This window comes from Urocitellus parryii, chromosome 1, assembly GCF_045843805.1.
Source record: "Urocitellus parryii isolate mUroPar1 chromosome 1, mUroPar1.hap1, whole genome shotgun sequence".
Classification (NCBI taxonomy): domain Eukaryota; kingdom Metazoa; phylum Chordata; class Mammalia; order Rodentia; family Sciuridae; genus Urocitellus; species Urocitellus parryii.
In genome coordinates, this window is record NC_135531.1 from 128,434,829 (window position 1) to 128,447,746 (window position 12,918).

The 12,918-nt window shown below is 44.9% G+C and overlaps 2 protein-coding genes across 2 annotated transcripts; one reads left to right on the forward strand and one right to left on the reverse strand.

Annotated features, from left to right (window-relative positions):
- Nucleotides 1-1,775: 1,775 nt before the first annotated feature.
- Higd2a (HIG1 hypoxia inducible domain family member 2A) lies at nt 1,776-2,732 on the reverse strand. Its single transcript, XM_026398237.2, has 2 exons — nt 2,506-2,732; nt 1,776-2,181 (listed from the first exon to the last, which is right to left on the reverse strand). Exons 1-2 carry the CDS (start codon nt 2,720-2,722, stop codon nt 2,015-2,017), a joined length of 384 nt encoding a protein of 127 aa, XP_026254022.1. The 5' UTR covers nt 2,723-2,732; the 3' UTR covers nt 1,776-2,014.
- Nucleotides 2,733-2,800: 68 nt separating this feature from the next.
- Nop16 (NOP16 nucleolar protein) lies at nt 2,801-9,468 on the forward strand. Its single transcript, XM_026398236.1, has 5 exons — nt 2,801-3,049; nt 3,139-3,247; nt 4,442-4,517; nt 7,099-7,205; nt 9,090-9,468. Exons 1-5 carry the CDS (start codon nt 2,943-2,945, stop codon nt 9,231-9,233), a joined length of 543 nt encoding a protein of 180 aa, XP_026254021.1. The 5' UTR covers nt 2,801-2,942; the 3' UTR covers nt 9,234-9,468.
- The last annotated feature ends 3,450 nt before the right edge of the window (nt 9,469-12,918 follow it).

The window sequence follows — 12,918 nt, forward strand, 5'->3', positions numbered from 1 at the left end:
GTGCCACTATACCCCCGCTTTTTAAAAAAATTGAGTATTTGCCAACAGTGTTAGTTCCCTAGGGCCACTGTAACAAAGTAGTACAAACTAGGTTACAACAACAGAAATTGTCTCCAGGTTGGGGGTGTACCCTGGCCAAGCATGTATAATGCACTGGGTTCGATCCCCAGCACCACCAAAGAAAAAATAAATTTGTTGTCTCATAGTCCTGGAGGTGAGAAGTCCAAAATCAAGTGTCACCAGGGACACCCCCTCTGAACATACTAGGGAAGAATCGGTGCCATGCCTCTCCTAGCTTCTGGTGGCTTCAGGCATTCCTGGGCTTGTAGATGCATGCTCGTTTTGCCTCCATTATCATAGGAACATCTTCACATCATCTGTCCTCTATGTGTGTCTGTCTTTGTGTCCAAAGTTTCCCTTTTTATAAGGATATCATCTTGGATTAAGGTCCACCCCTAATGACCTCACTTAAACTATTACCTCTATAAAAGTCCCTATTGCCAATAAGGTCACATTCTAATGAACTAGGAGTTAGGACTTGAACTATCTTTTTTTTGTGTGTGTGTGGTGCTGGGGATTGAACCCAGGGTTTTGTGCATGTGAGGCAAGCACTCTACTAACTGAGCTATATCCCCAGCCCTCAACTATCTTTTTTTTGGGGTGGTGGTGGGGAAACACCATAATACCAATACTTATAGTGGACATTCTTTTTTTAAAGTGCTATAGCCCTCACCATTCAATAATCCTTTTCTTGCATCTTGAGGCCAAGAGTCATTACAATACACTATTGGCTCTGATTTTTTTTTTTTTTAAAGAGACAGAGAGAGAGAATTTTTTAATATTTATTTTTTAGTTTTCGGCGGACACAACATCTTTGTATGTGGTGCTGAGGATCGAACCCGGGCTGCACGCATGCCAGGCGAGCGTGCTACCGCTTGAGCCACATCCCCAGCCCTTGGCTGATTTTTGATCTGCCTCAAAGACCACGGTGAAGACAAGAAATTTACCTGGCACTGATTGTACACTCCTCCACTCAAGAGATCCAGACTGTGTCAGGGCTCAATAAGGTGTGAAGTGTCTTCTTCATTTCTTTCCTCTTCTATCAGTTTAGAGATGGTACTGAAAAGATGGTCACATATGGGAAGAGTGTAGGTCCCTAAGTCAACTCTTGAGAGCTGACCACAGACCAGGAATATTTGTTTGAGGCTTCCTATCCAAAGCTGAGAGAGTACTGATCAGTGAAGCCTCAGGGGTTTTCAGGTGGGAATGGAGTGTAGAGCAGATGCAGAGTGGAGGGCAGAGCTTCCTATCTGACAGGACCGTGGCAGGCCTCATCGGCAGACTAAAGTTTGAAAACTGTTGGCTAGATTTGTTTCTTCTTCCAAACAGTATCACTCTCAAGGAGAGGTGCCTGGAAATTTCTATACTCCACCCACTCCCAGCTGGGGATTGAACCCAGGAGCACTGTACTACTGAACATCACTCATTCCAAGCTTTTTAAAAATTTGATGTAACTTTCCTTTAATTGCCCAGGCTGGCCTGGAAATTGAAATCCTCTTGTCACAGTCAACTGAGCCTCGCACCACTATGCCCATAAAATCTCCCCTTTTAACAAGTGTCCCAGGTGACTGTTAACCAGGAAAGTTTGGGAAAGACCAGACGCCATGATTTTTAAGGGTCACTCCAATATTCAGTCTGATTCCTCCTAAAACCAAAGACCCCAAACTATGGTTTTGGCCATGGGAGTGAGGCTGAGAATGCATTCACTATACCACTGGTGGATTAGAGTTTATTAAGTAGGGAGGAAGGGCAACACCCAAACCACCGAATCTGGGATTTCTGGAAAAAAGAAAAAATCTTTCGTCGATCACACAATCGGCTACTTCCTCCCTAAACAACACAGGGGCCTGAGGCCTGTCGAGGAGACAGGGAATGAGTCTCTTTGGCAGGGCTGGTGGTTGCTCCTGGGATTTGGAATGATCTTCCGCGGAGCTTTCACGAGCAGGCAGTGGCATCAGGGTCGAGACTTCATAGCCGATGCAGCTAAACCCAACAAGATGGCTGCGACCGTGAAGCCTTGGGCGGCGATCCGGGTTCTCATCATGAGCTGCGAGCGCTGGCTATGGCCGCGATGGAAGCAGTAGAGGCCATAGGTGAGGGCGGCCGCCGTGCCCAGGCAGCCTGGGGAGGGGACAAAACTAGGGGAGCAGAGAGTAGGGCACCAGAGGTCCCTTCCCCAAGGACGAGACCACTAAATAACAGCAGGGAGAGAGGAAGGGGTTGGCCGAGGCGGGGTCTTCCTCGAGAGTCCCAGAGTCCGTCCCATCCCGGCCCCGCCAAACACGCACTGCTCGGGTTCCAGTTTTACCCTCACTGCCCCGCCCCTTCTCCCACGTCTCCGGTTCGATCTCATTCGGTGCCTCCTGGAGTTCCCGGTCCTCCCCAGTTTCATTCCCCCCGACATCACTGTCCTCTTGGTTTACAGTTCCTACAGTACTCACTTACCTATGGGTACCATTGGGTTTTCTCGAGTCTTGCGAAGAAACTTTTCCTTGAAGCCTTCCGGATTGCTGTAAATACTGGGGCTGAAGCCCTCAATGACTGGGGGCTTAGATGGTTCAAAGGGTGTCTCGGGAGTCACAGGACTGGGAGTTGCCATGTCTGGGGCAACACAGGTAAGGAGATACTCCGGACGTTGGACTCCGCCTCCTGATGAGGTCATGAAAGGGGCGGGGAAAACGAACATATTCGTGTAGTACGCAGGCGCAAGAACCAGTTGCATTCTGGGAGTCGTAGTAATCGATGCGGAAGCGCCAAGGGAAAGACTACATTTCCCAAAAAAGCCTGAAAAGCCCTGCGCTCCCCCGCCGGAAGGAGTCTGTTAACACGAGGTTGTAAGTGCGGGGCTTCAGGGGTGAGCTGCTGGTGAGGCGGTCAGCGCAATGCCCAAGGCTAAGGGCAAAACTCGGAGGCAGAAGTTCGGCTATAATGTCAACCGAAAGCGTCTGAATCGGAATGCTCGACGGAAGGCAGCGCCACGGATCGAGTGGTGAGGGGCTCGGGGTTTGGGGAGCAGGGGGACATTGGCAAGGATCGCCCGCGAGGTGATAGAACCGCGAACTCTCTTTTTGCCGGTAGCTCGCACATCCGACATGCCTGGGACCACGCCAAATCCGTGCGGCAGAACCTGGCGGAGATGGGGTTGGCCATGGATCCCAACAAGGCGGTTCCCCTCCGTAAGAAAAAGGTATTGACAAGGCAGCATCCCGGGCCTTGTCTCCTTTTCTTTTTTCTCCTTCCTTCCTCCTCTCCTTTCCTTGCTCCCTTTACTCATTTTTTTATCTCTTTTTTCCTTCTTCCTTCTTCCTCTGCCTTGCTGGGATTCAGAATTTGATGCTCCCTCACGCTTTTCTCCACTTGCCCACAGTTCACTTGGTTATCCTGTACTGACTGTTGTCGAGGGTCCCTTCACCACCTCTCACACACCTCCTCAGCACACGTTTGGACCTGATTTGGAGTTTATTCTTTCTTCCTGCACTCAATATTTTTCCTTGGAAATTAACCTTTTTGGGTCCCTTGGCATCTCGAAGGTTATTTTACAGAATTAACCTTTTTTTGTTCTTGACTTTCCTAATAAGGACGCCCCGGAGTTTGAGACTTTAATTTATTATTTCCTACACCTTTCCCTAGTCATCCTTGGCCTGAGGTTTCGCTAAGACTAGTTTCTCCTCTGTAAGTCTTTTTCTGGACCATGCCTTCAAACTTTCAAAAATAGCACCCTTCTTCACCCAGCATCTCTTCCCCCCTTTATTTTAATTTATAGCACTTGTAAATATATCATAGTATATGCTTATTAACTTATTTGCTTCTCTGTTTATTGTCTGTGTATCTTCCTCCTAACATAATTTCCTTGGTAACAGAATCTCTTGTGTTTTTCTCTGGTGTGCTTAGGATGTCACTTGATAACCTAAGGAATGGGCTTGCTGAATGAATTTGTCCCATGTCTTTAGGCAAATTTCTCTTTAATTCTTCATGCCAGAGGAAAATGACACTTCTGCTTCTTGAACAGTTATGAAGTTATAGCTAAGCACTGTCAGGTAGACGCTCCTCCTCCCGTTTTAAATTATAAAGTACTTTCCCTTGTGTTGTTTCAGCTCAGTTGTCATACAACCAAATGAGGAAGGCAAGGAATACTATACTCATTTTATAAACAATCATGTACATAGGCCTTTATGTGATTCTTTGGGAACTTTGGATTTTGGTTCTAGAAATCTTCAGGGCACTGGTTCTTGTTATCTAGTTCTGCTTAGTCTTGGGCACCGATTCTTAGGGATGATATAGTTGTGTTCAGGTGGTAGCATCTTTCTTTGATTCTGATCAAACTTTCCTTGATCAAAGGACCTTCCTTGTCTGCTTGTCTCACAGCCTCTGTTCTCTGCAGGTGAAGGCCATGGGCATGGACATTGACGTGGAGGAGAGGCCTAAGGAGCTTGTGCGGAAGCCCTATGTGCTAAATGGTGGGTATGGGCCTCTAATTCATGGTCCTATACTATCAGAGTTGGAAAGAGTCCTCGGATGTCCTTATTTTAAAGCTGGAGAGACCAAGGTTCAGAGAGGGAAAAGGAGATGGTCTAGGACTCTGTAAAGTTAGGACTGTGTCCTCCACTGAGACATTTTGAGTCTAATATTGACTAAACTTAAGTGTGTGAGCCAGGTGTGGTGGTGCCCACCTGTAATCCCTTTAATCCAGGAGGCTGAGTTAGAAGTATCACAAGTTTGGGGTCTGCTGGAGCAACAAGAGGGAGACCCTACCTTAAAATGAAAAAATATAAAGAGTTGGGGATGTAGTTCAGTGGTAAAGTGTTCCTGGGTTCAGTCCCCAGTACAACCAAAAAAAAAGAAAGACAAAAAAGTATGTCAGCTAAAGTCAAGAGATGTTCAGGGGGATATAGCCAGGTAAATGAGTCTGGAAAAGAAACCAGTAAGTCTCAGGCATGTATTTGGCTTCTCATGAATTTAAGGATGAACTTACTTTTGGAGATTCCACCATTTATTTTATTTAATTTTTCCAATGACAAATCAATTTCATGTGTATTAAGACTAAGGACTGTCAGGTAGTATTAAGGCTAAAGAGACTGGATTCCCCACCCCTGGCCACACTAGGGATTGAACCCTGAGCTACAGCCCCTGCCCTTTTCTAATTCATTTCATTTCATTTTAGTTTAAGACAGGGTGTCCTTAAGTTGCTCAGATTGGCCTGGAACTTGTGATTATCCTGAGTTGCTGGGATCACAGGTGTGTACCACCACACCCAGCTGGAGACTGATACTAAGTCAGGAAAACAGGAATACTCTATAAAGAGTTTTTCACCCATTGATCCTTTCCCTTAACTTCATGGGTTTTCTTATGCTTTTTTGTAATTTTTTTCAGTGGAAAGGATTGAGCCTCAGCCTGTATTCCTGTCTGTAGCTTGTCTTTGTGGTTCTCATGAGAATTAGTGGACTGTTCAATGTGGGAAAAAAAAAAATACTGCACAGGATTGTGTACCCAAAGCTACATGTATTTATTATAAAAGTTTTGTTTTTTGATTTTTTTTTAATTTTTAAAAATTTAAATTGTGGCTTTAAAATTACATAAAATTTACCATCTGGCTGGGCTTGGTGGTGCACACCTGTAAGCCCAGTGACTTGGGAGTTGAGGCAGAAGAATCAAGGCCAGCCTCAGCAACCCTAAACAACTTAGTGAGATTCTGTCTCAAAAAATAAAAAGGAGTGGGGATGTTGCTTAGTGGTAAAGCACCCCTGGGTTCAATCCCCCCAATATAAATAAATAAATACATAAATAAATTTACCATCTGAGCTGTTTTTAAGTTCACTGGTGTTATATTCAGTGTTGGGCAACAGATCTCTAGAACTTTGATTTTGCAAAACTCAAACTATACCCCTTAAACTACTCCCTGTTTCTCCCTGCTCCAGTTATGACAAACATAATTTTGACTATAAGCAATATTAGCATCTAACAACTAGATTAGATTTAACATCCTCGTTTCTATGAAGTAGCTATTTTCCTCCCTTCATAGATGAGAAATGGGATTTTTTTTGCCTAGCTTTTCTTTTATTGTTGCTAGGCAAGCACTCCCCTGCTGAGTTATATCCTCAGCCTATGCAGTTATTTATTAAAGTGAAAAAGTTGTCTCCATAGCTTAGATTTTTCCCCTTGCATAGAGAAAGGCCCTCCTAGTCCCTGCAGCTCTTGTTTTCACTTATATAGACCTTTCCATTTCCTGTGTTGGTGAAAGACACCAAGAAAAGATGGTCCTTTTTTTTTTTTTTTTAAGAATTTAATCTTGGGGCTGGGGATGTGGCTGAAGCGGTAGTGCGCTCGCCTGGCATGCGTGCGGCCTGGGTTCGATCCTTAGCACCACATACAAACAAAGATGTTGTATCTGCCGAAAACTAAAAAATAAATACTTTAAAATAAATAAATAAATAAAATAATAAAATAAAATAAACAAAAATAAAGAAAAAAAAAAAGAATTTAATCTTGGGGCTAGGGATGTGGCTCAAGTGGGAGCGTGCTCGCCTAGCATGCGTGAGGCACTGGGTTCGATTCTTAGCACCACATTGAAACAAAATAAAGATATTGTGTTCACCTAAAACTAAAAAATAAATATTAAAAAAAAGAATTTAATCTTTATTTAGTTGTTTGTTTGTTTGTTGTTTTAATATGGTGCTGAGGGCCTCAGCTGTGCTAAGTAAGTGTTCTACCACTGGGAGCCCTGCTTTCTAGGAAGGCAATGTATCTTCATTTCTCTTAGTCCCAGAACCTGGTACTAAACAGGTAGTTTGGTACCTTTTAAATCCATCTTAAGTACTAGAGAGAAGTGATTTGCTTTTTAGGTAGTTGCCATACTCACAGATATTTGTGTCATAGGCAGAGTCTGGGATCCTAGGGCTAAAGAAGATTTCAGCAGTGAATTTGGGAATGGGTTGGTAAAGAAATTCTTGTGGCCTGGGATTGGGTAAGGGGGTATTGGGGGTAGCTCTAACAATGTAGAAGGCAAAGCCTCATTCTGTCTCCTGGCTTCTCTTACCCCAGATCTAGAAGCAGAAGCCAGCCTCCCAGAAAAGAAAGGAAACACCCTGTCTCGGGACCTCATTGACTATGTCCGCTACATGGTGGAGAACCATGGAGAGGACTATAAGGTGAGTGGCTCAGGATTTACAGGAAGAACTACTTGAACTGCTTGCGAAGGCATACTGGACTCTTCAGGGCCTTTTCTGCTTGCCTACTGCCTGTTTCCTGAGACTGAGTACAAAGAAAGGGAGGAAAGAGGCTCTAGGAAAGGGATCCCAAATGAACAGAATGATAACAGTAGAGATAGACAGTTGCTTGAGGTTCATATCCCATTCACAAACATGTTGTTTTGCTTCCATGGTGTTTTGTTTGTTTTGGTACTTGGGATTGAACCAAGGGCACTTAACCACTGAGCCATATCCTCAGGCCTTTTTAATTTTTTTATTTAGAGATAGGGTCTCACTAAGTTGCTGAGGCTGGCTTTGAACTTGGGTTCCTCCTGCCTCAGCCTCCTGAGCCTCTGGGATTATAGGCATGTGAGACTGCCTGGCTTTTTTTTTGGGGGGGGTACTGGGGAGTGAACTCAGGGGCACTCAACCACTGAGCCACATCCCAGCCCTATTTTGTATTTTATTTAGAGACAGGGTCTCTGCTTAGTGCTTCACCATTGTTGAGGCTGGCCTTGAACTCAGGATTCTCCTGTCTCAGTCTTCCTAGCCGCTGGGATTACAGGTGTGCGCCACCATGCCCAGCTTCGATGTTGTTTTTATTTTCCATTTATTTATTTATTTATTTTTAAATATTTTTTAGTTTTCGGTGGACACAACCTCTTTGTTTGTATGTGGTGCTGAGGATCAAACCCAGGCCGCACGCATGCCAGGCGAGCGCGCTATCGCTTGAGCCACATCCTTAGCCCTCGATGTTGTTTTTAAAGAACTGAACAACTTAAACTAGTTGCCATTTTAGGTGTGGGAGGGATAAAACCATATATATATATATATATATTTTTTTTTTTTTTAGAAGAGAGAATTTTTTAATATTTATTTTTTCAGTTTTTGGTGGACACAATATCTTTATTTTTACGTGGTGCTGAGGATTGAACCCAGTGCCGCGCGCATGCCAGGCGAGTGCGTTATCTCTTGAGCCACATCCCCAACCCGATATATATTTTTGATTTTTTTTTTTTTTTAATTGAAAGAGCTGGCTATACTGGACCTCTGCGCTGGTTGTCTATGGGAAATGAACTATTTAGCTGGCTATAGTTCCTATTTGGCCCACTGAACTCTTGGTTCTGCCTGGTCCTTAAAGACATTTGTACCCATTTCCCTAGCCCCATAGTACAGAAGGGTTCCACATATACCATGGTTTTTGAGGTGAGGCATCTGGACCTCAAGGTAGGAAATGGCTTGCTCAATTCAGGCAGAGCTATTGAAGCCAGAATTAGACAAGCAGTCAGTAATAGATAGGTAAATCAAGTCAGGTTGATCAAGGAAATCAATTTTGAGTGAGTATGGGAAGTTGGAGACTGTCCCCTGAGGGACTGAAATCTTAATTCCTTCAGAGCCCTTCCACCACCCTTATCAAGAACCTGTCCCTGCTCCAACCTGTTGCTAAGGTAACCTATCCCAGGAATTGCCCCTCCCTACTGGGAGCTGTGTGTCCTGGGCTGCTCCATCCTGCCCTTCCCCCTTCAGCCCACCTTTTTCCCACCTTTTGGCCACCACACCAAGCATTCCTGGGCCTAGTCACGTAAGCAGGAAAGAGGGATAAAGGCAAAATACCTCGCTTCTTGGCATACTAGGATACCAGCTATGGCCCCCTTCTCCTGAGAGAAGTCTGTTACCCTCTTTTAAATAAACACTGCTTTATATGCTTGCCTCGGTGTGCTTCTCTAATGTTCAAACTTAAAACATGTGAGGGAGCAGAATTCATCATTGATAACCAGCGGTATCACTATGATTGAAAACTTTGCCTGTCTAGCTTTCTTCAAGTAGCCCTCCTCTCTTCTTTAGGCCATGGCTCGGGATGAGAAGAATTACTATCAAGATACCCCCAAACAAATTCGGAATAAGATCAACGTCTATAAACGTTTTTACCCAGCAGAGTGGCAAACTTTCATCGATTCTTTGCAGAAGAATAAAATGGAGGTTGAGTGACTGGTTTATACCTGTTTCAGGCTGAGGCTTTTCCGGGACCAGTGAAGCTGGAGCCAGAGTTTAAGGCAGAGAGAGAGTGTGTGGCTTTAGATGAGATTGGCTAATCCTGTGGAATCAGGTTACATTCCTCCTCCTTGGGAAAGGAACTGTCTCTGAGACTCCAATTTATATTCCTTTAGGAGCTCTCAGAAATGCCAGAACTTGTTTTCAGAGTGGGTACTTTATTTGAGTATGTCTGTACATAATAAAATAAGATATTTTACTTTGTTGCTAGTTTTATATTTCCCAATCCCAAGTCCTGGGGCTGCCTCAGAGAAAACCAACCCTAATAGTGCAGAGATCATCTTGCCCAACAAGCATATGCCACATGCACATGCCTTACCTATAGTCTCCTTTTTTTTGAGGGGGGGGCGCGTACTGGGGATCAAACCCAGGGACTTTTGCATCAAGGCTAGCATTCTACCAAACTGAGCTATGTGTCCCCAGCCTCTCCTTCCTTTTCTTGATTGCTCTCTGCCTTTGTTTCCTGTGTAGCAGTTCAGTTTACCCTCCCATAGAAGCTCACTGCTTGGAAGGGAGCCTGCCTTGCTATTCTAATCCCACCCCTGAGCCAGCTATGGCTTCTCTGCCAGAGGTTAAGGAGCCAACTCTTAGTCTGCCTGCCAAGTGATCTACCTTTCTACTTTAAACTGCTTGTTGTCTTTGGCCTGAAGTGAATCCCAGGCCTCAAACCTGCCTCTGGGACTATGGTGGACTGCTTGCTGTATACCACTCTATTGTGAGCAGTGCATTGGACTGTACATTTTGTGGTCCTCCTTGAGCCAGGCCTACCTGAATGCAGTGACATGTGAGGTAGGGCATGGGGTGGGTATTTCCTTAAGTCCTAATACTTCATTCGCAACTTAGGCCTTATTGTTAGGGTTTCTCCTAGAAGAACCCATAATGTGTCTTCACTGCTCTTCAAAGTAGGGGCTTGACTTGCGTGCTGTGGTACACTGCAGTAATCCCAGCAATTCTGGAGGCTGATGCAGAAAGATCTGAGGTTCAAGGCCATCTTCAGCAATTTAGCAAGATGCTGTCTCAAAATTTTAAAAGGGGGTGGGAGGGATATAGCTCAGGGGTAGAGTACCCCTGGGTTTAATCCCCAGGACTAAAAAAGAAAAAAGGCTTGGTGTGTTTACATTTCATTGCTTTTGAGAAACCCTGTGAGGTGCCAGCTTTTATCTTCATCTTACAGATAAAGTAAACAGGCTGGAGAGATGTTAAAGTGGGACTTGAAGTCAAATCTCCTAGGCTTTCTGCAGCCCACCCATCCCACACTATCAAGGTGGGATGGAAGAGTCCCAGAACACCCCCTTTTGGACTCAGCCTTAGATTTCATCAGTTACTGGCCATTATGAGCATTGAGAGTGGTTTTTAGGATCTTGTCTAGCAGAGCTCCTGAGGGCCTATTTGGCTTCATAACTTCCTCTGTCTATAGAATTCCAAATTCTAGCATTTGACCAGGCTATCCCCTTGCCTTGTTTTTTCATCCAGTTCAGGTGCCAACTTTAGGAAGCCTTCCCTACCACTAGCCCTTGCCCCTAGGCTGGGTGTACCCTGTAGTTGCCACCCCCAGACTTCGTATAACAATACATGTTTATTTTTTTGTGCTAGGGATCAAAACCAGGGCCTAAGCACCTGAGTCCATATCTACCTATTTTTCTTTTTTGTTTTGGTACTGGGGATTGAACCCAGGGGTCCTTTACCATTGAGCTATATCCCCAGTCCTTTTATTTTTTTGAGAGGGGTCTCACTAAGTTGCCAAGGCTTACCTTTAACTTGTGATCCAACTGCCTCATGCTCCCAAATTGATGGGATTACAAGCATGTGCCACTAAGCCCAGCAATCATTTTTCTTTACTTGGCATCCCTTGCTAGATAAGCTTGAGGGCAGGGATCTTGCCTGGGAATCCATAGGGTGGGCCAAGGCAGATGCTGGCGAGAATGCTCTTGTGGAATCTCATGTCTGCGTAGCTCTGTGGTCTTCCTTCTGACCCTGAGTGTGGAGGCCATTAGAACACTTCTTGCTGCCATTTCCACCCTTTAACTCTGGTTAAAACCCCTCAGATCTCTCCCCAAAGGCAATGAGTTAGGCCAAAGCTGATGTTCTTACCTACCTGCTCCCTACCCCCACGGGCGTTACTGTCCCACACAGGGTACTAGGAAGTATTCTGGGCCCACCCTCCACAGCTGCCCTTCATTGGGACTGTAAGCACTCAGCACATACTACTCAAAGTAAGAATTCAAATGAACTGCATCAGAGTTTTGGCTTTTTTTTTTTTTTTTTTTAACTCAAATAGCTGCTAAAATTCCAGTATACACAGTTTTTCCTTGATAGCCCTTTGCATATGGGTTTGTGGGGCACAGGCCAAAATAGCAAGGCCCCTCTACTTCCAAATCTTTTGACAGAAATCCCCACCTTGTCCCTTGGTGGGCCCATTTTCCAGAGGTAACAGATGAGGAAAAGTTGAAATCCCCATTTCATAGCTACTAAGAAGAACTTAGTGTTCAAAATTACCACCTCTGAGGCTGTGTGAGGGGAGGACAGTCTGTTCAGAATACCTCAGACCCAAGGTCTGGGACAGTTGTTACATGAGAAGAGACACCTAACATGGTCCTGCTGCTACTGCTAGTTCAAATGCTGGCTATTCTAAACCAGCGTAAGAATAATGAATTGTTTTTTTAGAGGTAAGTGGAAATATTTTTTGGAGAATACGTTTCATTCAGGCTGGGAGACAAGTGTCAGATTTCCATCAGCACCCTCCCCACAGAAGACCATGAGGCTGTGATGGACTGACTTTTCCTCCCTGTCCTCACAGCCAGGTATCAAGTTATCAGCACAATCTTAAAACCTATAGTTCCGGGCACCAAGAGTTTCTGGACATAGCCTCTTGGAATGGGAAGCTAGTCCCAGGAACCTCAAGAACCCTCTCATCCTGACCATACAAATGTCCCTGATATGGGCCAATGTGGCCTCTCTAGAAAGTATGGCCACAGGTCACAAAATGGAAAACCAAGAGGCCATAGTTCTGTTTAAATAGCTTAAGAACAAAGGCCCTGGGTGGGGCCTTTGTTCTTAAGCTATTTAAACAGAACTATGGCCTCTTGGTAAAACATTTGCCTAGCATGTATAAAGCCCTAGATTTGATCCCTAACACCTCCCAAAACAACCCAGGCTGCTAAGGCCAGGTGAATGATCCTGGCACAGGTGCAACAGGTGAGTAGATCCCAGAGACATCTCTTCATTCTGGTTTGTATCTTCCCTCGGGCTGACCTTGTTAGAATGTGAGTACATCCCAGACATTTAATTTGGTGTTTCTAAGCTCATCTAAGTTGGCAACTGTGGGGCTGGGACACTGGGAGGAATACAGTGTCACCCAGGCTAGACTGGGGGACATACTTTGAGATGTGAAGCTGTAGGTAACTGGCTGATTTGCAAGAGCCAGATGTTCTCAGCTCCTGGGTCCCAGAAAGTACTATTCAGAAGTAGCTGAGTGCCAGGTATGGTGGTATACACTGTAATTACAGCAACGTGGGAGCTGAGGCAGGAGGATTTTGAGACCAGCCTGGGCAATTTAGAGAGACCCTGTCTCAAAACAAAAAATAAAAAAGGGCTAGGGATGTAGCTCAGTGGTAGAGTGCCC